General features: G+C 44.6%; 1 protein-coding gene across 1 annotated transcript in view; it reads right to left on the reverse strand.

Annotated features, from left to right (window-relative positions):
- Positions 1-365: 365 nt before the first annotated feature.
- Positions 366-22,354, reverse strand: part of LOC115475533 (lysosomal alpha-glucosidase-like) — a 66,666-nt gene continuing 44,677 nt past the window's right edge. Inside the window, exons 14-20 of the mRNA XM_030211313.1 lie at positions 19,701-19,852; positions 19,379-19,527; positions 16,544-16,685; positions 4,516-4,614; positions 4,229-4,393; positions 3,668-3,814; positions 366-2,847 (exon numbers count right to left, since the gene is read on the reverse strand). Coding sequence (XP_030067173.1) covers positions 2,785-2,847; positions 3,668-3,814; positions 4,229-4,393; positions 4,516-4,614; positions 16,544-16,685; positions 19,379-19,527; positions 19,701-19,852 — 917 coding nt within the window. The 3' untranslated portion in view covers positions 366-2,784. The remainder of the gene's footprint in view (positions 2,848-3,667; positions 3,815-4,228; positions 4,394-4,515; positions 4,615-16,543; positions 16,686-19,378; positions 19,528-19,700; positions 19,853-22,354) is intronic.

Here is a 22,354-nt window from a genome sequence, read left to right on the forward strand (position 1 = left end):
ACCTGTTTTATATCGTTCACTGTTCTGTTTTTCTGATAATAAACCCATTAGTTGATTAGCTCTGTTGTACTGGACTAAGAATCCTGGTGGTTTTTGTTTTGGGTTTGTGGGTGCTTTCTAGGAACTGTGAAATCCCTGAGAGTGTGGCCTCAGTATCCTTAGAAATCACTGGGGAATAACTTGAGAGTGGGAGACTCGCCCAGAGGCAAGCGGGACTGTCGGAGGATGCTAGTGTAGAGCACATGCCCAGGTGGGCCTGAGCAGTGCTGGGGACAGACCCTTCTGGTGGCAGCAGGGTTAACCCCAGGTGGGTGCTAGGTGTTTCGTGACAAACACTAACTATACTTCCAGCTCCTAAGGCAGGGCTGGTCCCTTTAGCCTATCATTCCTGCAGGGATAGTCCTATAAGGCCCAGAGCCCCTGAGGCTTAGGATTCCAGTTTCTTCTGCTAGGTTAAGCTCCAAATCCCACTACCACCACAATATGTGGAGATGTGAACAAGGACGGGTCCAGTGTCCAAGTAAGACCAGAGCCATACACTAGTTGCAGATAAAGGGAAAAAGCATTTATTGAAAGCTGGTAGGTCAGGAATCTCGTTCCATTCACAGGTAGGAGGAAAAAGGCAACATAAAACTGGTCCGTACCTACAACAGTGTCCTCATGTGGCCTGCTCCTGCAGGGCCACTGTCCAACATACACTTGTCCCTTTCCTGCTTTCTCAGAGTTATCAGGGAAGTCTCTAGCAATTACTCAGGTCAAAAAACAAAAGTCTTCAAGGCTCCCGTCAGTTGGCCTGACTGTAGTGGAAGTTCACATATAAATGGTGGAGGCACATGCCATGGGGCATTTCTGCTTCCCTCTGGGCCTCCTTAACCGAGCTATGGCCTCAGCTTATATACTTCTTGGACCACTTCCCCCCTTGGACATGACTATGAGGTTTAAGGTGGCTCTGACACTGTGAGGGCGTGCTATTAAGGGAGAGGGGCAGCATCCTATAGACTCCCTCACAGGTGGCAAAAGGCTAGTAAGCACTAGGGAGACCAGTTAAGCACTAGAACTCACGACATTTGTGAGGGAACTGCCCCATATGTCCACCATGGAAGTCTATCATGTTATCTTGGTGCTTTCTCATAGATCCAATGGAGTCATACCAATACGTTTGGGGGTTTAATGGCTGCTCGCTGCAGTATACCCCATTCCTTCTTGGAAGCACAATGCCTAATATTGACAAGGCATAACCTCTATATGGGGAACTAGGTCTGTAGCTACAGGTCATGTGGAAGAGATAAAAGAGCAATCATCACATTTAACAGTTGCATGTTTTATATATTTATTTATTGCATTTGTATCACACATTTTCCCACCTCTTTGCAGGCTCAATGTGGCGTTATTGATAGATTGGTAGAAGACAATTACTCCTGGTGGCTGTGGCTTTGGTTTTGATTTCAGGTTCATGGTTGAAGTCCTGTTTTGTTTTTTTTTTTAATTTTTAAGTATTTATTTTTTTAAATGTTTATATTCCACGAAAACCTGGGCACAGGTTACAAAACAAAGAAAACTGGGAATAGCCCAGTGAGCTTTTACATATAAAACAACACTAAAATTTACAATGTTGAAAAGCTAATCCAAGTGTTTTCGAAAAAGCCAAGTTTTCAAGTTCTTCCTAATATTCAAGTAGTCCAACAGGTATCTAAAATTTTTTGCGAGACAGTTCCAAAAACTAACAGACAAATACAGAAAGGATGATTTAAAAACTGTCAGATAACGAACTCTTTTAGAAGAAGGAAAACGCAATACAAGAGACTCTCGTAATTTTAAGAATATTTCTATAGTAGGACAGTTAATAGAGCACATGTAACATGATGCTAAGTCATGAAATATTTTAAATAACATTGTACAGAGTTTAAACATGATCCCATGAGTTTTAATCAAAAGAGGGGTTTCATGCTCATTTTCCCAATCTGGCGGCTGTAGTCTGCAATTTTCTCAATAGAAAAAAAAACTACAAACCATATACGGAGTTACAGTAATCTAGTTGGCTTAAGATTAATGCTTGTGTCAAGAATTTGAATTGGGTTCTGAAGTTTGCAAAGTATCCCAGCATGATTCTTCAAAAGAAGGCGCCTGTGTCTTTAACTGCCGATTGTACGTCAAAGTAAATGCAACTCTAAATGGAAAGACTTTAATATTATTTTTTCAGTTAATCAAAGAAACAGTTCAAATGAGTGCATTAGTTCTCTTAATCACCTACTTGTATTTTCAGTGCAATCCCATTACAAAGACAGTTGATAAATTATTTCTTGTTACCTACTCTGTGATAGGGACAAACATGGGGCCTTCATGTGCACATCATGACATCTTTAGCTTCTCCCCTACCCCAAGTTCACAAAATCCCATGAAACGTGGAGTAAAAGGAGATTTAATTATATAGTTTTCCTTGCAGAAGCCTGGCTTGAAAAGAACATTGCTTTATATCTGGGTGCTGTACAATTAAACATTCCATAAACCATGCAGCTTGCATTGCCACAGGATTAAACACAATACTGGTTGTCGGTGCTACATTTCTTTAGGACTTTTTAGTGTCTGGCAACCTGGGTCAAGCAGTGCAATAGTAATATTTGGCATTCATTTTCAGCGGCGATCTGAGATACAAACATTTAGAGACCAGGACTCTGAAACAGAGCCTTCTGTGTGTTCTTGAGCTCAGTCATAGGCTACGGTCCTGTGCATTCAGCAAGTTCCTGAGACATTACTTCCTGAAGGGTCACAAATCTGGAACCTAGTCTACTTCCAATAAATGGAGAAAGCCACACTGAGGTTGAGATTGAGGTGTTCCACCATGAGAACCTGTGACAGGGAAGGGAAATGAACAAGGAAGAAAAAAAGATAAAAGTTTCTAGTCTCAGAAATATAATTGAGAGGCCCATATGCACTAAAGAGGCTTTTTCCTACATTGAGGGTCATTTTTAAAATTGACTACGTGGGTAAATTGGTTTGTGTGAAAACCACCCTCTTCAGAGCAGCTAATAATATGCACATGGTGCACATATTTTTAACTGGGTGAAAAAGAATCCTGAAAGGTAACTTTAAAACCATACAAGAACGTAAGACCTTTGAAGTCAGAATGATTGAATATTTTAACACCCAACAGAAAGGACTTAACAAGGATCTGGGGTTCCTAGCCCATTATAAACCATAAAGCTGTATGTCTCTGTTGATCACCCCACCCCTCACCTATCCACACCCATCCTGTTAGAATATCAATGATATGCTTTGATGTCCCCATGCATACCTCCTACCCACCCCCATCCTCCCACCCTGTCAGACTGTCATAGTAATGCTTGAATGTTTTCACTTATATACACTGTCAGCTAGCACATTTGCTTATTTCCGATCTGACGAAGAAGGGCAACCTTCGAAAGCTAATCAAGAAATGTATTAAGTTATGTCCAATAAAAAAGGTATCATCTTATTTTCTTTTCCATGTTTTATTTTGTTTGATTTCTATTGATAACCTTAAGAGTGGACTAACACGGCTACCACACTCCTCTACTTATGATAAAAACACAAAGTGATGAATGAAAAATCATTAGGAAAATGGCTTGTGTCTAAAATTTTATATGCATGGAGTGGGAAAGAGGATGATACGAACTGGGAATGTTCATACCTGGTTTTCCAGATAGAAGAATGGAGCTTCTTTACCATCGACAGTGACTTTCGATGGTTTGCTCTTGACTCCTAAAACGCTCAGCGTCTCTACAGTGATGCAAGTAGCTTCCTTATTGGCATGAACAACGCGGGATGAGAAAGTGTTCTACATGCAAGAGACGGACCACAATGAATTAGAGCAGGGCTGCACAAACCACCGTCTGCCAAAGCATTAGTTTCTGGCCTGCTCCTCATTGGAAATTCTGGTCCACCACCTCTAAGAACTAGGTTTACTAAGGAGCATTACTGGGGAGTAACACACAGTAACCCTTCACTGCATGTAGGTAAATCTAGCCCTAATTCTTATACCCCCCATACATTCACCAACCCAACTTAGAAAGGGGCCCTAGTTTGTTCATCTTTGAATTTGAGCCATGTCCAAACGTTGTTCCATGACCAGTAGAAAATGACCTGCTTATTTAGGATTTGAAGCATATCTGTTGCCCGCCCCCCTCCCAACCCTAAACCTCATACCCACTGGCTCTTCTATAAGAGAAAGGTATAAGCTCTGTTTCCTCACCTCTGAGACATTGAATATTAGATAAGAATAGTCTTCTCTCTCAAATGTGTCTACGCTCTCTCCGTCATCCCAGAACAAGTCTCCCCAGGCTTCCCCTTGCTGGGATAGTGCTGCAATCAGTCTGAGGGGGTTCCCACTGCTCACCCAGCTCGTGGTACCTGGTCTCTGGAGAAAGATTATTAAAACAGGCTTGTTAATGTGGAAGAACAGGAACGTTATACAAGTTAATATTGTTCATGAATTTTATTTTCTCCTGTGAAAATTCCTTTCCCCATGAGATTAGGTACCTGTGTAGGGATGACAGCACCTGCCCGGATGTGCACATTAATTTGATCCAGCGGGGCTGCTAGCGTTAGGTTCTCTCCACTACTTGGCAGTTCTGAGCCCTGTAGAGGAAGGGAGAAAACAAGCACAGAAGGTGGTGATGATGGAGGCTGAGGAACAAACACTTTGGAGACTGGGAGGAAAGGTTGATGGTAGCTTAGGAATTCTGCAGAGAGTTCTCCCATTCATATTAACTCCTCATTTCTTACAAAAAATCTACTACTATCTCTCATCAAAATAATCTTTACTTATCTCTTCCAAGGCTCAGAGCCCTAGCCCAATGTCTCATACTCTCGTCCCCCCATGTCCAAATATCCGATACAATGCTTCCTTTAAAGGGCTACTCTCTTCCGATTACCAACAGTCTGCGGGTTTTGGGAGTGCACCTGGACACGCACCTCCAGCTGGATAATCATGTACATTTGGTCTCCAAAAGAATGTTTCATGCCATGTGGCGGCTACAACGCATACGATGCCTCCTTACCAGAGATCTATTTCGTACACTGGTGCATTGGCTAGTCCTCTCTCACCTGGATTACTGTAGCGGAATTTACGTGGGCTGCAAGGCTTCTTTACTGAAAAAGTTTCAGACTGTCCAGAACACTGCCGCGAGACTGATTCTTGGAGAACGTCGTTTTGCACATGCTGCGTCTCTGCGCTTCAGACTCCATTGGCTACCTGTAGAGGAGCGTATTACTTTTAAGCTCTGCTCCTTAACCCACAAAATCATCTATGGGGTTTGCGCCGGACTACATGCTCCCCTTGATCGACCTCCCACCCAGGAATGCCACGCCTGCTGCACGATCATATCTCCATTTACACTTCCCGAACTGTAAGGGAGTCAAGTACAAGAGGATTTTCACCTCTTCTTTCTGCTACTGGTGCCCTAAATCCTGGAACGCTCTCCCGCAGCACCTCAAAACACAAATGGACCACAGCCTCTTCAAGAAGCTGCTGAAGACTTACTTCTTTGCCAAAACTTACTCCCCTAGCCATTCTGCTAATTGATGTGCCCCTCATGCTCCCCACCCTGCTTCGTTTTCTTCTGCCACTCACTACTCCCCCATTTATCCTTTGTCTTTTCTGTCATATTCTCTTTATTGTATATTTTCATAACTTGCTGTACGCCACATTGTGCCTGCATGAGTGGGAAAATGTGGGATATAAATGAACCGTAAATAAATAAATAGTTCCGATAGGTTTCTGCATCAAGAAACTGTATACTACATTCTGGCAGTCCTCCTTCTCTGCTCCCATCCTAAAAGAGAATATGGCATCAGCTTCTTAAACACTATTATGTCACATGACTCATTTCAGCCAATCATGCACTAGTATTTTAAATTAGAGACATCCATTCCAATTTGGAATTTATTTCATCTGGTTGTAAAGAGCATAATTTAAATATCCAGAACTGTCCTTGATAAGTAAGGGGCCCTTTTACAAAGACACACTGAAAAATGGCCTGCGGTGGTATGGATGTGTGTTTTGGGCACGCGCAGTATCATTTTTCAGTGCACCTGCAAAAAATGCCTTTTTAAAAATTTTGGCTGAAAATGGACGTGCGTCTATTTTGGGTCTTTGTCCTTACCACAACCATTGACCTAGCGGTAAAGACACGGTAACCGGGCGGTAATGACCTACGTGCATCAAATGCCACTCGGCATGCAGCCAATACGCGCGTCTGAAAATAAAAATTATTTTTCAGACACGCGTATCGGATGTGTGCCAAAAATGAAACTGCCGTGGCGTTGAAGAACGGATCTATTCCTGCTGTGGTGGACAGCAAAAGAAGATGAGAGATCCACGAGTTAAACTTTACTTCCAATTCTTGTATCCCACAGATACTTTTACAGCTCAACATGGGCAACACAAAAGAGACTGGGAACAACCCAGGAAGTGCAAAATACTGCTAAAAAGATTTAATAAAACATCCTATTAACAAAAAAATAATAATAATAATTAATCTAGTATTCTCTAAACAGAAAAAGTTTTGCCTGCTCCTCCAAATAAAAGATAATCGGTTAAACCTCTGACTTCTATTAGGACGATAATTCCAAATTGAAACCATTTGATATGATAATGAAGAGTTGGCATGTTGCAGGGATTTGATACCTTTTACAGTAGGGAAATTTTAATTTCATTTGATTTCAGAATCAGTACCACAAAATTCCCATGAGATAAAATGGAACCAGTAAATACGCAGGGGTTATGCCATAAAGTATCTGAAGGCTATCATACAGACTTTGAATCTTACACGGGTCTCAACCAGAAGCCAATGCAATTGAATAAAGAAAGGAATCACCCTATCAGATTTTTGGACAGCAAAGATAAGCCTGACAGCCATATTTTGAATAGTCTGTAGTTTCTTGTATATGGGTTTTAAATAGCCTACATAGGCACTGTTACTATAATCCAACTGGGACAACAACAGAGCCTGCACTATCAAAACAAACCTAGGTAAATCAAAATATTTCCTAATGGAACATAATTTCTTCATTAGAAAAAAGGATCTTTTTATCAAGATGTTCCACTGATAATAAATTATCAATTTGAACCCCTAAAATATGGGCTGTTGGTTCCAGTAAGTAATGATCCTTATCTAACTTATCTAAGTCCTTAAAGACTCACCTATTCGGAAGGGCATATCCGAATGACCCAACTTAAATGACTCAACCCTGCAACACCTCACTATTAAAGATCGTATGGGACATTAACAAACTCTTTTACCTCAACCCAACTTGATTGAATCTTATCTTCCCTATCCCAATACAACATTTTGTACCTATCCCGTACCGGATTTGGCGAATGCCTTCACGGTATTATGTAAGCCACATTGAGCCTGCAAATGTGTGGGAAAGGTGAAATTAGGCCTTACCTGCTAATTTTCTTTCCTCTAGACCCTCCAGACCGGTCAAGACGCTTGGGTTATGCTCGCCTACCAGCAGAGGGAGACTGAGAACACTAACTTCAAACTATGTACATATAACCTGTGCCTAGCCACCTGACGTCAGTATCCGCTTAGCAAAGCAGAAAACCAAAAACCTGAAAACGAGAAACAAAACCCCTGTACCTGGAAAACCAATAGTCAAACACCAACAGTGTGCTTCCACAGACGGAACGTCCAAACGTCCCGCTCTGTACTGTTTTAGAGTCAAAGAAATTCTCTCCGACCACACTAAACTTGAAAGAATAGTCATAGCAGAACACGGCTCAAAATCACTTCTGATAATACACACTTCTGATAATACACAGGGCGGGCTCTTGACCGGTCTGGAGGGTCTAGAGGAAAGAAAATTAGCAGGTAAGGCCTAATTTCACCTTCCTCTTCAACCCTCCAGACCGGTCAAGACGCTTGGGAAGTACCAAAGCAGTAGAAACTTAAGGGTGGGACCCTCGAAAAGCAGAAGACAACACAGCCGCTCCAAACCGAGCATCCTCTTTTGCCCGAACATCAAGTCTGTAATGCTTCACAAAGGAATGGATGGAAGACCACGCCGCTGCCTTACAAATATCCTGCGGAGGAATAAAACTACTTTCCGCCCAAGAAGCAGCTACCCCCCGAGTAGAATGAGCCTTAAGCACCGAGGGCACGGCACGGCGTTTCAACAAGTACGCCGACGCAATGGTCTCCTTCAACCACCTAGCCAGAGTAGCCTTGGAAGCTGCTGCCCCTTTTTTGGGACCTCCAAACAACACAAACAACCTATCCGATGCTCGAAAATCCTGCGTTCTGCGCAAATACGTCCATAAAACGCGCCGTACATCCAACTTAGCCAGCCGACGTTGCGTAAGGTCCCTAGCGCGATCCCCCAACACAGGCAAGGAAATCACCTGGTTGACATGAAAAGCCGACACCACCTTAGGCACAAAGGAAGGAACCGTCCGTAAAGTCACTTTCTCCTTAGCAAATGACAGAAAAGGCTCCCTGCAAGACAGAGCCTGAAGCTCTGAAATCCTACGCGCCGAAGAAATGGCCACCAGAAAAACCGCCTTCAAAGTAAGATCCTTACATGTAATGGATGCCACGGGTTCAAACGGAGGTGCCACCAATGCCTCCAGAACCAAATTTAAATCCCAAGGCGGAACCAACGGACGACGAGGCGGCCGAATCAACTTCACTGCCTTCAGGAACCGCCCCACATCAGGAGAAGCCGCCAAGGAAACTCCCCGAATCTTACCTCTAAAACAAGACAAGGCAGCAACCTGCACTTTCAGGGAAGAGAGCGACAGTCCCCTCTCCAAGCCATCCTGCAGAAAATCCAAAACTTCCACCACCGAAGCACGCAAAGGGACATAAGCCCGCTCTTGACACCAGTTCTCGAAGGTGCGCCACACTCTCACATACGCCAAAGAAGTAGACCTCTTGCGAGACCGCAACATCGTATCAACCACTCTGGGTGAAAACCCTTTCTTTCTCAACCGGTGCCTCTCAAGAGCCAAGCCGTAAGCAAGAACGGAGAGGGATCTGCCATCTCTATCGGCCCCTGAACCAGTCGCACCCGAGGCCCCAAAGGAATCGGATCCTGCACCAGTAACCGCATCAGATCTCCGTACCACGGACGCCGGGGCCAATTGGGCGCTATCAGAACCACTAACCCCGAGTGACGACCGATCCGCTGTACCACGCGGCCCACCAGCGGCCACGGCGGGAACACGTAGAGCAGCTGCTGAGGTGGCCACGGAAGCACCAACGCGTCGATGCCCTCGGCTCGAGCATCCCTTCGACGACTGAAGAACCGAGGGACCTGCGCATTGTCGGCCGACGCCATAAGATCCAACACTGGCCGACCCCACTGCAACACTATCTGCTCGAACACGGAGGGATGGAGAGCCCACTCTCCGGGATCCAACGTATGCCTGCTCAGATAATCTGCACTCACGTTGTCCACCCCTGCCACGTGTCCCGCTGACAGACTCTGCAGATGAACTTCTGCCCATGACAGCAACTCCGTCGCCTCTACCGCTAACCCGGGACTCTTTGTTCCCCCCTGTCGATTTACATAAGCGACGGCCGTGGCATTGTCTGAAAGAACCCTGACTGCCTTGCCGTCCAGAAGACTCTGAAAGGCCCGAAGAGCCAACCGAATAGCTCGCGTCTCCAGGCGATTGATGGACCAACTCGCCTCCTCCAACGTCCAACGCCCTTGGGCCACCTGACCCAGACAATGCGCCCCCCATCCTGACAGACTCGCATCCGTGGTCAGCACCACCCAGTCTGGCGTGTCCAACGGCATGCCCTTCGCTAGATTCGGAGAGAGGAGCCACCAGCGAAGACTGCCCCGAGCCACCTCCGGCAGGGAGAGCCTCTCCTCCAAACTCTGAAACTGAGGAGACCAGCGAGACAACAACGCTACCTGTAACGGTCTCATGTGGGCCCTGGCCCAAGGTACCACCTCTATTGATGCCGCCATCAGACCCAGCACCCGAAGATACTCCCGCGCCGACGGCGCCCTCTGAGCTCGGAGCTGCCGGATCTGAGACTGTAGCTTGGAGATGCGAGGCGCTGTCAAAAACACACGGCCTCTCTTCGTGTCGAATCGGACTCCCAAATATTCTAGGGACTGCGACGGAACGAGGTGACTCTTGGCCAGATTGACAACCCAACCGAGCGACTGCAGAAAGGACACCACCCGACCGGTGACCTCCTCGCTCTCTGCTTTTGATTTGGCTCGAATCAACCAGTCGTCTAGGTACGGATGGACCAAAATGCCCTGCAAACGCAGCGCTGCCGCCACCACTACCATGACCTTGGAAAAGGTGCGAGGCGCTGTCGCCAGGCCGAACGGCAGAGCACAAAATTGAAAATGTCTCCCCAACACCACAAAGCGAAGAAAACGCTGGTGTGCCTCTAGGATGGGGATGTGCAAGTAAGCCTCCGTCAGATCTAAAGACGTCAGAAACTCTCCTTCCTGAACCGCTACAATGACCGAGCGCAGCGTCTCCATTCGAAAGGAAGGAACCTTCAGAGCCGCATTGACCTTTTTGAGGTCCAAAATGGGCCGAAAAGCATCCTCCTTTTTGGGAACTACGAAGTAGATGGAATAACAACCCGTACCTCGCTCTCCTGGAGGAACCGGAACTACTGCTCCTAACTCGACCAGACGCGCCAAGGTCTCTCGCACTGCTCTCGCCTTGCGCCTGGAATGACAAGGGGACACGAGAAAGAAATCGGGCAGAGGACCGTCGAACTCTAACGCGTAGCCGTCTCGCACAATCTGCAGTACCCACTGATCTGAGGTGATCTGGACCCACCTCTGGTAAAACAAGCGCAAACGAGCCCCCACGCGAACCAGAGGTTGGGCCCCCACACCATCATTGCGAAGGACGGGACGCTCCGGGCGTTCCCGACGAGGAACCTCGCCCTCCACGGCGGCCACCTCGAAAGGACTGAGTTCTTTGGAAAAAACGACCCCTAGTCCCCCCGGAGGACCTGCCAGGCCGATATCGTCGAGCTTCCTGAAACCGTCCGCGCACCGCGGACCCCCTAGCAGCCTTAGGACGAAGCTCCGGAAGACGAGGAACCTTAGTATCACCAAGACCCCTCACCAACTTATCCAACTCTTCCCCAAAAAGCAAAGAACCTTTAAACGGCAGCGAACACAGCTTTGCCTTAGAAGCAGCATCAGCCATCCAGCCCCGCAACCACAGGGCCCGACGAGCAGCCACCACCAGGGTCATGTTCTTAGCACTCAAGGCTGCAGCACAGGACTGTAGCCGAGGCACAAAGCTGCCCAAAACGGGAGAGCCAGTTAGGGGGAGGGACCTGGCCACCCGGGTGTGACACCCCAAAGGGGACAATGGCAGGCCCCACCGGACCCACCAACCCCCAGCACACTAAAGTCTTCCAGGCACAGAGGATAAAACTGAAAAACAGACCAAAGAAGCTCTAAATAATCTCTGAATCCTACCAGACCGGACAAGCTGCACAGGTTGCTTGTCTACCCTCTGCTGAGACTGAGAAGATACTGACGTCAGGTGGCTAGGCACAGGTTATATGTACATAGTTTGAAGTTAGTGTTCTCAGTCTCCCTCTGCTGGTAGGCGAGCATAACCCAAGCGTCTTGACCGGTCTGGAGAAATGTGGGATACAAATGTAACAAATAATAATAATAATTAGTGGGAGCCACGAATAAAAATTTAGTATTTTCTCTATTTAAGTTTATAATTGAGAATCCACTTCTCAATGGTGTTAAAATACAACATTTAATTGTTTCTGTGTCTCATCCCAACCATGGGTAACTGGAAGCATTACATTAATATCATCCGTGTATATTTAAGATCTGAAACCTAATTTAGCCAATTGAAAGCCAAGTGACCACAATAAAACATTAAATAAAATTGGAGAGAGGGGAGATTCTTATGGAACTTCATGGCTAGGTGCCCATCTGTTAGATGCGTAGCCCTTCGTTTCAACCTAAGATCTTCTTGTTAAAAAGCCATGGAACCAGGACAAGACAACATCTGTTACGCCAATTTCACTAAGGATGTTAGTGCACTGGCTCTTAACACTCCCTGCTGACGTTTTGTCTTTCGTTCTTCCAGCAGTCCCGTTTATTTTATCCCAAACCTGCCCCAGATGCTGGGCCAAGCCCTCTCTCCCAAACAGTCACGACCTCTGCCAAGACCCGATGCTTGTCTGTGTGTAGACGTTATCATTTTGTGAACACCACGTCTCTTCCAATGCCGATCATTATTACTGCCCGAACCTGTGTCGTTATCCCTTCTGGGACCCGAGCTCGTTATCTTCCGTTTCCAGGGGGTTTCTTTCTGATTTCCCATTGCTGGAAGAAAGTGGATCTTGAAAACTGTGGATGTCTCCTAAGAAGTTTGCTGTCTGTGATCGCCTGCCCATGCGCACAAGAGCTCCGCTTACCACAAAACTCTTGTCCTCATACGCCCGACACATTCCTCTCTTACAATGTGCATAAAATTTGCATGGCATTAGTTTCTAGCATTAGAGGGCTGCTTTCCGGTGTTGTTCCTGTGCTGTTTGCCAATAGTGCCGGAGTTCTAAGCATCGGCCCATCAAAATTGCAATTCATTATTTTGCTTGAAATGTTTTTGTTTTTTAATGAGGTGTTGCCACTGTTCTTTTAAACAACATAAAACTGCGGAGATTTGTTGGAGAATTATTGATCATGAGGAGAGGAATTGGTGTGGAGTTGATAGACAGCACCACTTAGTTATCAAGAAAGTATAATTTAAGTATCCAGAACCTGTTTACAACCAGGTACATTAATTTCTGAATGAGAATGGATGTCTGTCTTGTTTGCCGAACAATTTCTGGTAAAAAGGCTTAGTTCGTTCTGAATAATTAGGTATCCACAAGCGACAAAAATTATGCATGCCTAGCACAGCTCTAAGTTTTGAATAAACAGTCTAATTTCCAAGAAATACAAAACCCTAGTACAGGATTGGCTGAAATGAGTCATGTAAGAGAGTTTTTAAGAAGCTGATGCCATATTCTCTTTTAGGATGGGAGCAGAGGAGGAGGACTGCCAGAATCTAGTGAACAGTTTCCTGGAAAAAATAAGTAAAGATTATTTTGATGAAAGACAGTACATTTTTATTAAAAAATGAAGAGTTAATATGAATGGGATCATGAATGACTTTGAAACAATAAGGACTGATGATGAAATTATGAGGAGGAAGGCTACAGAGTGAATTTTTACAATGGAATCCTCTAGTTTGAATATAAAGATATTTGATTTGAGTTGGAGAAATAATTGGCTATGGTTTAGGTATCTTGGTCTCCTATTCAGTTAGGCTTATAGACCATGTGCTCTCCAGTGGTATAGCCCAAACTGATTTTTTGGTGGGGCCTGTAACTTGGATGGGCACAAAATAATGCAGATGTTGGCATCACCTCCAGTTCTCCTTTCAGTGGCCCTTGGGGCTGCCACCGACAGGACTGGCCTGATTCCACAGTGAACTGAAGTTGAAGTTCTGGGACAGTGCAATGAAAATTGCAAGACCTTTCAGTCTTACCGGAGAGCTTTTTTCCAAGACTTGTCTTGCGATTTTGACTGCGCTATGCCAGAATTTCAATTTACACAGTTACACACATATAGAGGCATATTTTCAAAGCACTTTGGGAGGCTAAGTTCCATAGGTTTCTATGGAACTTTGGGAGGCTAAGTGCTTTGAAAATGAGCCCGTCAGTATACTTCTTAATTCAAAACAACTAAGGCAGGTGCTCCAGCGCCAAAACATGATGCCGTGTTGAGTCTTTAGATGTATTTAAACATGTGTACAAGGATCATCCAGTCTCCCTCGTGTTTTTGGAAGGGCCATCCTCTTTACCCTAACTCTTCGGTCTTTTCCTGCTACTTTCGTAGGGATTGGTGTTCCTCCACTTCACGTGGTCATTCTTACCCCTGATTCCAAAGTGACAGGGCCATCAACTGCATATTTATAGCCACGTCAAAGCTTGAATTGTAATCTTATCCAGAGATAAATAACTTAAAATCACAGCACTCTGATATTGGAAATGTGTGCTAGTGCTCTTTGCAATGTGAACATTCTACTTCAGTCTATATCTGTATTCTAGAGGTTCACTTGAACAATGTGATTCCCATCCAAAGAAGCTTTATGACAAGTAGGAAGGATAATAAAATTTAAATCCAGCTGTAGGCACAGGGGTAGAGGTCTCATTTACACAAATGTGTCTGTGATTAGAGAAACATTTTCTTGGCCCGCAATGTACTTGTCTAGACAGAATGCTGTAAAAGTAATATCTGGAACAGCGGTACCTGGGATTAAATAGATTTACAACCTACTGTTGGCAAATCAGGAGCAAATGCCCATTAAAGAGTAATCCTAAATCCAAGATGCTATTTTATTGTGGAACAATTGAAGGTGTTCTGAGTGTGCAATTTGTTTTAATCCAGTAAACAGAGCATCTCAGATTTATTTTTGTGTATTGTCTTTCATAACCAGATGGCCTCATGAAATTCATTACCAAAAGGAAGTTAGGAATGAGTCTGATTACTTCACTTTTCCTAAGATAGTTAGCACCTGACTTTTTGAGAAATATTCTGCTTCCTTGTGACGGGGCTACAGCTGAGGGGGAAAAGAGAGGGTATGGTTTTGTTTGAACTAGGAACTGCCTCGATGCCACTGGTGGGAGATTGTATATAAACTCCGTGCACTAAAATTCTGTCTCATAGACATGGAAAGAGACAAAGCCTTACACTCCTATTTACTAATACTTAGCAGGCGATAATGCTATTATCATGCATTATCTTCCGCAAAGCCCATGGGCTATGAGCTGTGCTTGGACTGGCGAGTTAGAAAGAGTCTTAAATATAATTGCTTTTCTCCAGACCCTCATATCTTGAAGTCGCCCCCAAGTTGAGCTGCCAGGAGGATTTATGCTTCTCTCCTGTCAGCCTGCTATTCAGGGTTGCTCTGAGACAAAGCGTCATTATCAGAAAGTTAGATGCCAAGCCTGCAGGAGGGGAGCATGCGTCCTCCTGCTGGCTCAGTTTGGGGGTTGAATTTTGGGGAGGTCTGGAGATTAGCCCTCCCTCATTAGGGGGTCCTTTTACCAAGCTGCAGTAAAAAGGGCCCTGCATTAGCGGCGGGGGCCGTTTTTCCCACACGCCGGGGCCCTTTTTACCACAGCAGGTAAAAAGCCCTAAAAATAAAATGGCCATGCGGTAAGATTACTCTTACCACGTGGTCATGCAGCAGGGAGCACGTCGCCACCCACTGAGGTGTCGGTAAGGGCTCCTGAGATAACCTGGCAGTAACCGGGCAGCAATTACCACAAGGTTAGCGCTAAGGTAAAAACAAAAATATTTTACGGCGCATCAGAAATGGCGCACACTTGATGTGGAACTATTGCACTATCTACAGTAAGAGCTGTATGCGCTTTCCCGTCTGAGCTCCGATGATAGAGCTAAATTACGTACTTTTTGAGATTGCACACACACCTTCAGGTCTTTTTCAAGACCACCCAATCTCTCAGACGCATTCCTTTCAACTACATCTCACAAAAGAGACTCCTGAGGCAGGCCTGTGGCCGAAACGCGGATCTGTGTCGAGTCTGTAATAAAGGTTTTCTCTCTCTACCCCTCCTGTCCCAGTTTCTGCAGTTCTTGGTCTACTTCCCACTCCTGTGTTTTTTGTGGGCAGGTGGTAGTTCCAGGTTGCCACATGGCAACCCTTTCGAAAAAGGGCCCCTAAATTTCTATTTTATCAGATGCTGATCAGGAAGGATGGAAAAGAGGCTAAGGGAACTTTCTTTTAAGGCTGAGCATTGAAATGGAATTCAGCTTCAAGACCTTCTTTTAAATAATATCGACTAAACGCCATGAGGGAGGGAAGCTGAGGGATGGCTGGGGACATTTAGGATTGCTAATTGTAGCATCTAGATTAACAGCTAAAATGAGGATTAGCTTTACTAAAGCATTCTACTGCGTTAAATTGTATTAATGGCATTAGCACATGCTATTAGTAAATAGGTCCCAATGCATAACACAGAATTTGTGGCAAATAACTCATATTAATGCAGTAGTGCCTTTAGTAAATGTAGCCCCCTAATTGGTTATATTCAAGAAGTGCCACAGGAATACTTACAGCTGGCTCCTTTGGACTGGTTAAATGTGTGCAGCCTGTGAATTTGGCCAGATAAACACAGCCACCTTTTCAAAGATGACAATTTAACCAGCTGAAACCCACTCTAAACTGGATTAAAATGTTTGAAAATTGAGCCCAAGGAGAAATTAGACCTTACCTGCTAATTTGCTTTCCTTTAATCCCTCCGGACCGGCTGGAAGGCGAGCACAACCCATCAGTCCAATCCTGGGCCGGTCCGGAGGGATGCTAAGGAAGGTAGCTTTAATCACTGGTCTCTGCGTTCCACAAATGCTTCAAACATTAGTGGAACAGAAGCAAGAAGTGAGGCAAAGAAAAGAGAACAGGAGAATGGAAAACAGTGAGCACTGAGAAAATGTGAAATCATTTCACCTTCCTAACACCTCTTACCGTGTAATAATCGTACCACATTCCTTCTGGGAAATAGCCAGTCACCGAGTCTATTCCTGCATCCAATACAGGAGTCACCAAGAGTGACCTCCCCCATAGAAACTGCCGATCGACGGAGTACGTTTCCACATCTTCTGGAAACCTGCCCGAGAAAAATCAGACATCTAAAGAGATTGTTGTTCTTCCAAGCAGGTCTCATTTCTCCTCACACAGACTGCCTGATATGCAGTCCACAGTGGTCAGCGGTTTTAAGTCTGGGCTCTGGCATTGAATGTCCACGTATGTGCAGTCACCAGCTGATACTTAACCGGTTAGCGGACTGAATATTACCACTAACCAGACAGTGCTGTGGCATTAGAGAGAGGGAAAGGGGGTGGGATTTGATATACCGGCTTTCTGTGGTTACAATCAAAGTGGTTTACATGTTATATACAGGTACTTATTTTGTACCTGGGGCAATGGAGGGTTAAGAGACTTGCCCAGAGTCACAAGGGGCTGCAGTGGGAATTGAACCCAGTTCCCCAGGATCAAAGTTCACTGCACTAACCACTAGGCTACTCTTCCACTAGCAACATTCCATGTAGAATCTCAAATAGGGAAATGGGACTTGATATACCACCTTTCTGTGGTTTTTGCAACTACATTCAAAGCGGTTTACATAATATATACAGTATTTATTTACCTGGGGAATGGAGGGTTAAGTGACTTGCCCAGGGCTGCAGTGGGAACTGAATGGTTACCCAGGATCAAAGTCTGCTGCACTAACCACTAGGCTACTCCTCCACCAGCAACAATCCACATAGAATCTCAAATAGGGAACGGGAAAGGGGACTTGATATACTGCTTTTCTGTGGTTTTTGCAACTACATTCAAAGTGGTTTACATATTATATACAGGTACTTATTTTGTAGCTGGGGCAATGGAGGGTTAAGAGACTTGCCCAGAGTCACAAGGAGCTGGAGTGGGAATTGAACCCAGTTCAGTTCACACAAGTATATTCCTGATTCAAAGATCTCAAATTAAATATAAATTCTTAAACAATATATTAATACGAGAGAGAAAAAGCCTTAGAACCCCGTTAGAGATATAATTGAATCTCAAAACTAGAAAGTGTAAATCACATCATAGGCTGAAAAAGCCCTTTGTAAAAGATCAGATATCAAAATTTCAAAATCAAAAATACAAAATTTATCTTGTGTTTAACTGTAGTCTTAAAGTTTAGATGGTCCAACGATGGGATTTCAGCGAGCTGAATGCTGCCAATGTTTACATTATAATATGGTCTGTCTGTCCTGATGAAGCTACATCGCGAAACGGGTAGAACCATCTAAACTTTAAGACTACAGTTAAAAGCAAGGTAGGTTTTGTATTTTTGATTTTGAAATTATGATATCTGAACTCTCACAGAGGGTTTTTCTTCAGCCTATGACATGATTTACCTTTTCCAGTTTTGAGATTCAATTATTTTTCTCTCTTGTATTAATACATTGTTTACAAATTTATATTTAATTTGAGATCCTTGTATCGAGAATATACTTGTGTGAACTTAATTCGATTACTATTTTGCCTTGGGTTCACAGTTCCTTTTTTTGTGTGAATCAGACCCAGTTCTCCAGGTTCTCAGGCCACCGCACTAACCACTAGACACTGCTCCAACTCCATTACCTGCGTAAGTTCCACTGAATGTTGGCAAATAGACAGCTCGTTGGGCTTTAACCATCTTTTGGAATTCTTTCCTTGCCCACATTCATCTGAACTGTCCTACCTCAAATTTTGGTCATCCCTCACTTTTCTTTTCACCATGGTCTTTTTGGGAGTGGGGGTGGGGGGTTGTAGTATGGTGGTTCACCACAGTCTCTGTTTTGGCAGCATCAAGCCCCTATCTATATTTCTTTTTGGCTGTCCTATCTTGGAGTTGTAGTTTCATTTCATCTCCCTGCTGTGATATCATCGTAAACCACTTTAATTTTAATTTGAAAGTCAGTATATCAAGCCGTAATAAACATGAACATAAATATTTTGAATCTCAGGCTCGGAGTTTTTCCCTTTCTCCCCTATACAGATAGTAGGATTCACTGAGGAATGTGTTTGACTCCAAGCTAAGGACTTTAGAGAGGCAAAGCTTATGTTTACCCTAAACAAACGCCACTGTATAATAATTATTTCCTTTGATTTATGAGGAAGGCAATTTTCAAAGCCATGTACCAGGATTAAATTAGCTGCTTGAAAATTACTGCCCCCCCCCCCCATCTAAAGGAACAGGTAGGTGTGGTGGTCCATATTGCATGCACTTTTAGCTGGACTGCGAAAAGGTGTACCCAGAGACGGGTTTGGTCTGCAGAAGAAAAAAAAAATGTGTGCACTGGATTTTCAAATGTATGCACATTATTTCCTAGTGAAATTTCATCTGCATCAAAAGTAGATGAAGAGGCTGCAGGTATATTATAGTGGTGGACAATTTTGAAAAGGAAAACGTATGCATGGGACATAAACCCAGGCAAAATCTACAGGCACAGAATATAGATTTTAATGGCAATAAGCATTGAAAGGTCTATCTAATATTCCTGGAGTGGTGACATAGACCCCAGCTAATCTGTGGTTTTCTCTTCCCTCTGTACAATGAGGGGATTCTTGTGCTTATCCCAAACATTCTTGAATCCTGTTACCACTTTTCCAGCTCATACACTTCGGTCTATTGCAGACCTAAATAAAATCAAAAGCTGCCATATAATGGAGGAGTCTTGTGTTTGCCGCCCCGTGATAAATGCCAGTGATGAGGGATTTATCCGTGCAGGATCTGTTGGAAAGAACCTACTCCACAGAAACATTGCTTACTCAAAAAACAGAGGTCGGACAACAGTCTCTCCAAAGAGGTGGGCTCTGTGGAACAGAGTGTAGAGGAAAGGCAGGAGAGAGTATCGTGTCAGTAGTACGTCCTTCATGGCTGCTCGGACTTTTGGGCTGAATACGGTTGGATCCTGGGCCTAAGAATCCAGAGACAAAGATCAGGTTTACAGGGCAGAGGAAACAAGAAAACGTCTCTGCAAAGAGGATGGGCCGTGTCCAACAGATCAAACGCTTCTTTCATTATTACTGTCACCCAGACAATAAGCTGCTTATTTTAAGTGTATTTGCAAAGGGCAGGTCCTTCGCTTACCTTTTCTTTCTCCATATTGTGGTTTCTTGCAAAAGGATAAAAAGCTCCAAGTTGCATCCATCGAGTGCAAAGCTCTTCTGTTGTGGGGCCCGAAAACCCACAGATATCTGCCCCAATCAGCGGTATTCCAAAGAGATTAAAATTCAGCATCCCTAGAAGGGCACAAACAGCTGATCACCCTCCAGATCACCTTGGAGCACGCTAAGAATTCATCTATCAGCTGTGGGATGGAAGGCAGGGAGTAGGCACACAAATGATTGCAGAAGATAGCTTGTGTGCACCTAACATGGGACATACTGTACACACAAACAGCTGGTCACCCTCCAGATCACCTTGGAGCACGCTAAGAATTCAGCGGAACTTTGAATGCCAGTGCTGTTAAATGTGTATATTTTTGATACTGTTTCACGGTAGTTCTATCATTAGGTTTCAATCTACCTTTTTCAAGTTTACCTCATTTAGGGGTCCTTTTACTAAGGTGCGCTGAAAAATGGGCTGCACTAATGTAGGCGTGTGTTTTGGGCGCACGCAGATCCATTTTTCAGCGCGCTTGTACAAAAGGCCTTTTTTTAAAATCTTTGCCAAAAATGGACGTGCGACAAAATAAAAATTGGCGCATGTCCATTTTGGGTCTGAGACCTTACCGTCAGCCACAGAAAACTGGTACATCAAGTCCATGACCCTTTATAGGTGACCCAGATGTTTGTGATGATGAGAAGAAATACCAAGTGTGTCAGGCACAATATTTGATAGGAACCGACATACAGGCTGCTGCCTCTACAGTGGTGGAAATAAGTATTTGATCCCTTGCTGATTTTGTAAGTTTGCCCACTGACAAAGACATGAGCAGCCCATAATTGAAGGGTAGGTTATTGGTAACAGTGAGAGATAGCACATCACAAATTAAATCCGGAAAATCACATTGTGGAAAGTATATGAATTTATTTGCATTCTGCAGAGGGAAATAAGTATTTGATCCCCCACCAACCAGTAAGAGATCTGGCCCCTACAGACCAGGTAGATGCTCCAAATCAACTCGTTACCTGCATGACAGACAGCTGTCGGCAATGGTCACCTGTATGAAAGACACCTGTCCACAGACTCAGTGAATCAGTCAGACTCTAACCTCTACAAAATGGCCAAGAGCAAGGAGCTGTCTAAGGATGTCAGGGACAAGATCATACACCTGCACAAGGCTGGAATGGGCTACAAAACCATCAGTAAGACGCTGGGCGAGAAGGAGACAACTGTTGGTGCCATAGTAAGAAAATGGAAGAAGTACAAAATGACTGTCAATCGACAAAGATCTGGGGCTCCACGCAAAATCTCACCTCGTGGGGTATCCTTGATCATGAGGAAGGTTAGAAATCAGCCTACAACTACAAGGGGGGAACTTGTCAATGATCTCAAGGCAGCTGGGACCACTGTCACCACGAAAACCATTGGTAACACATTACGACATAACGGATTGCAATCCTGCAGTGCCCGCAAGGTCCCCCTGCTCCGGAAGGCACATGTGACGGCCCGTCTGAAGTTTGCCAGTGAACACCTGGATGATGCCGAGAGTGATTGGGAGAAGGTGCTGTGGTCAGATGAGACAAAAATTGAGCTCTTTGGCATGAACTCAACTCGCCGTGTTTGGAGGAAGAGAAATGCTGCCTATGACCCAAAGAACACCGTCCCCACTGTCAAGCATGGAGGTGGAAATGTTATGTTTTGGGGGTGTTTCTCTGCTAAGGGCACAGGACTACTTCACCGCATCAATGGGAGAATGGATGGGGCCATGTACCGTACAATTCTGAGTGACAACCTCCTTCCCTCCGCCAGGGCCTTAAAAATGGGTCGTGGCTGGGTCTTCCAGCACGACAATGACCCAAAACATACAGCCAAGGCAACAAAGGAGTGGCTCAGGAAGAAGCACATTAGGGTCATGGAGTGGCCTAGCCAGTCACCAGACCTTAATCCCATTGAAAACTTATGGAGGGAGCTGAAGCTGCGAGTTGCCAAGCGACAGCCCAGAACTCTTAATGATTTAGAGATGATCTGCAAAGAGGAGTGGACCAAAATTCCTCCTGACATGTGTGCAAACCTCATCATCAACTACAGAAGACGTCTGACCGCTGTGCTTGCCAACAAGGGTTTTGCCACCAAGTATTAGGTCTTGTTTGCCAGAGGGATTAAATACTTATTTCCCTCTGCAGAATGCAAATAAATTCATATACTTTCCACAATGTGATTTTCCGGATTTAATTTGTGATGTGCTATCTCTCACTGTTACCAATAACCTATCCTTCAATTATGGGCTGCTCATGTCTTTGTCAGTGGGCAAACTTACAAAATCAGCAAGGGATCAAATACTTATTTCCACCACTGTATGAGCTTCATACTTTATTCCCAAACACATGCGCGGGAGTGGGAAGTGGTATTTAAAAGCCAGATGTGCTGTAAAGATAACCGGGCAAAGGTACTTTTGAATTTTAGAACAGATACTTGTTCACACAGATTTAGCTGGGTAGCACTGAATATCGCACTACATGGCTAGATCTAAAAAGCCAACCCCAGGAACGCCACAACCTGGCCCCTGTTTTATCTGGAGGTAGTAATTCTACCTGCGCAAATTTAACTGGGTAGGAGTGGAAATATTGAACAGATTT

This window comes from Microcaecilia unicolor, chromosome 8, assembly GCF_901765095.1.
Source record: "Microcaecilia unicolor chromosome 8, aMicUni1.1, whole genome shotgun sequence".
Lineage (NCBI taxonomy): Eukaryota > Metazoa > Chordata > Amphibia > Gymnophiona > Siphonopidae > Microcaecilia > Microcaecilia unicolor.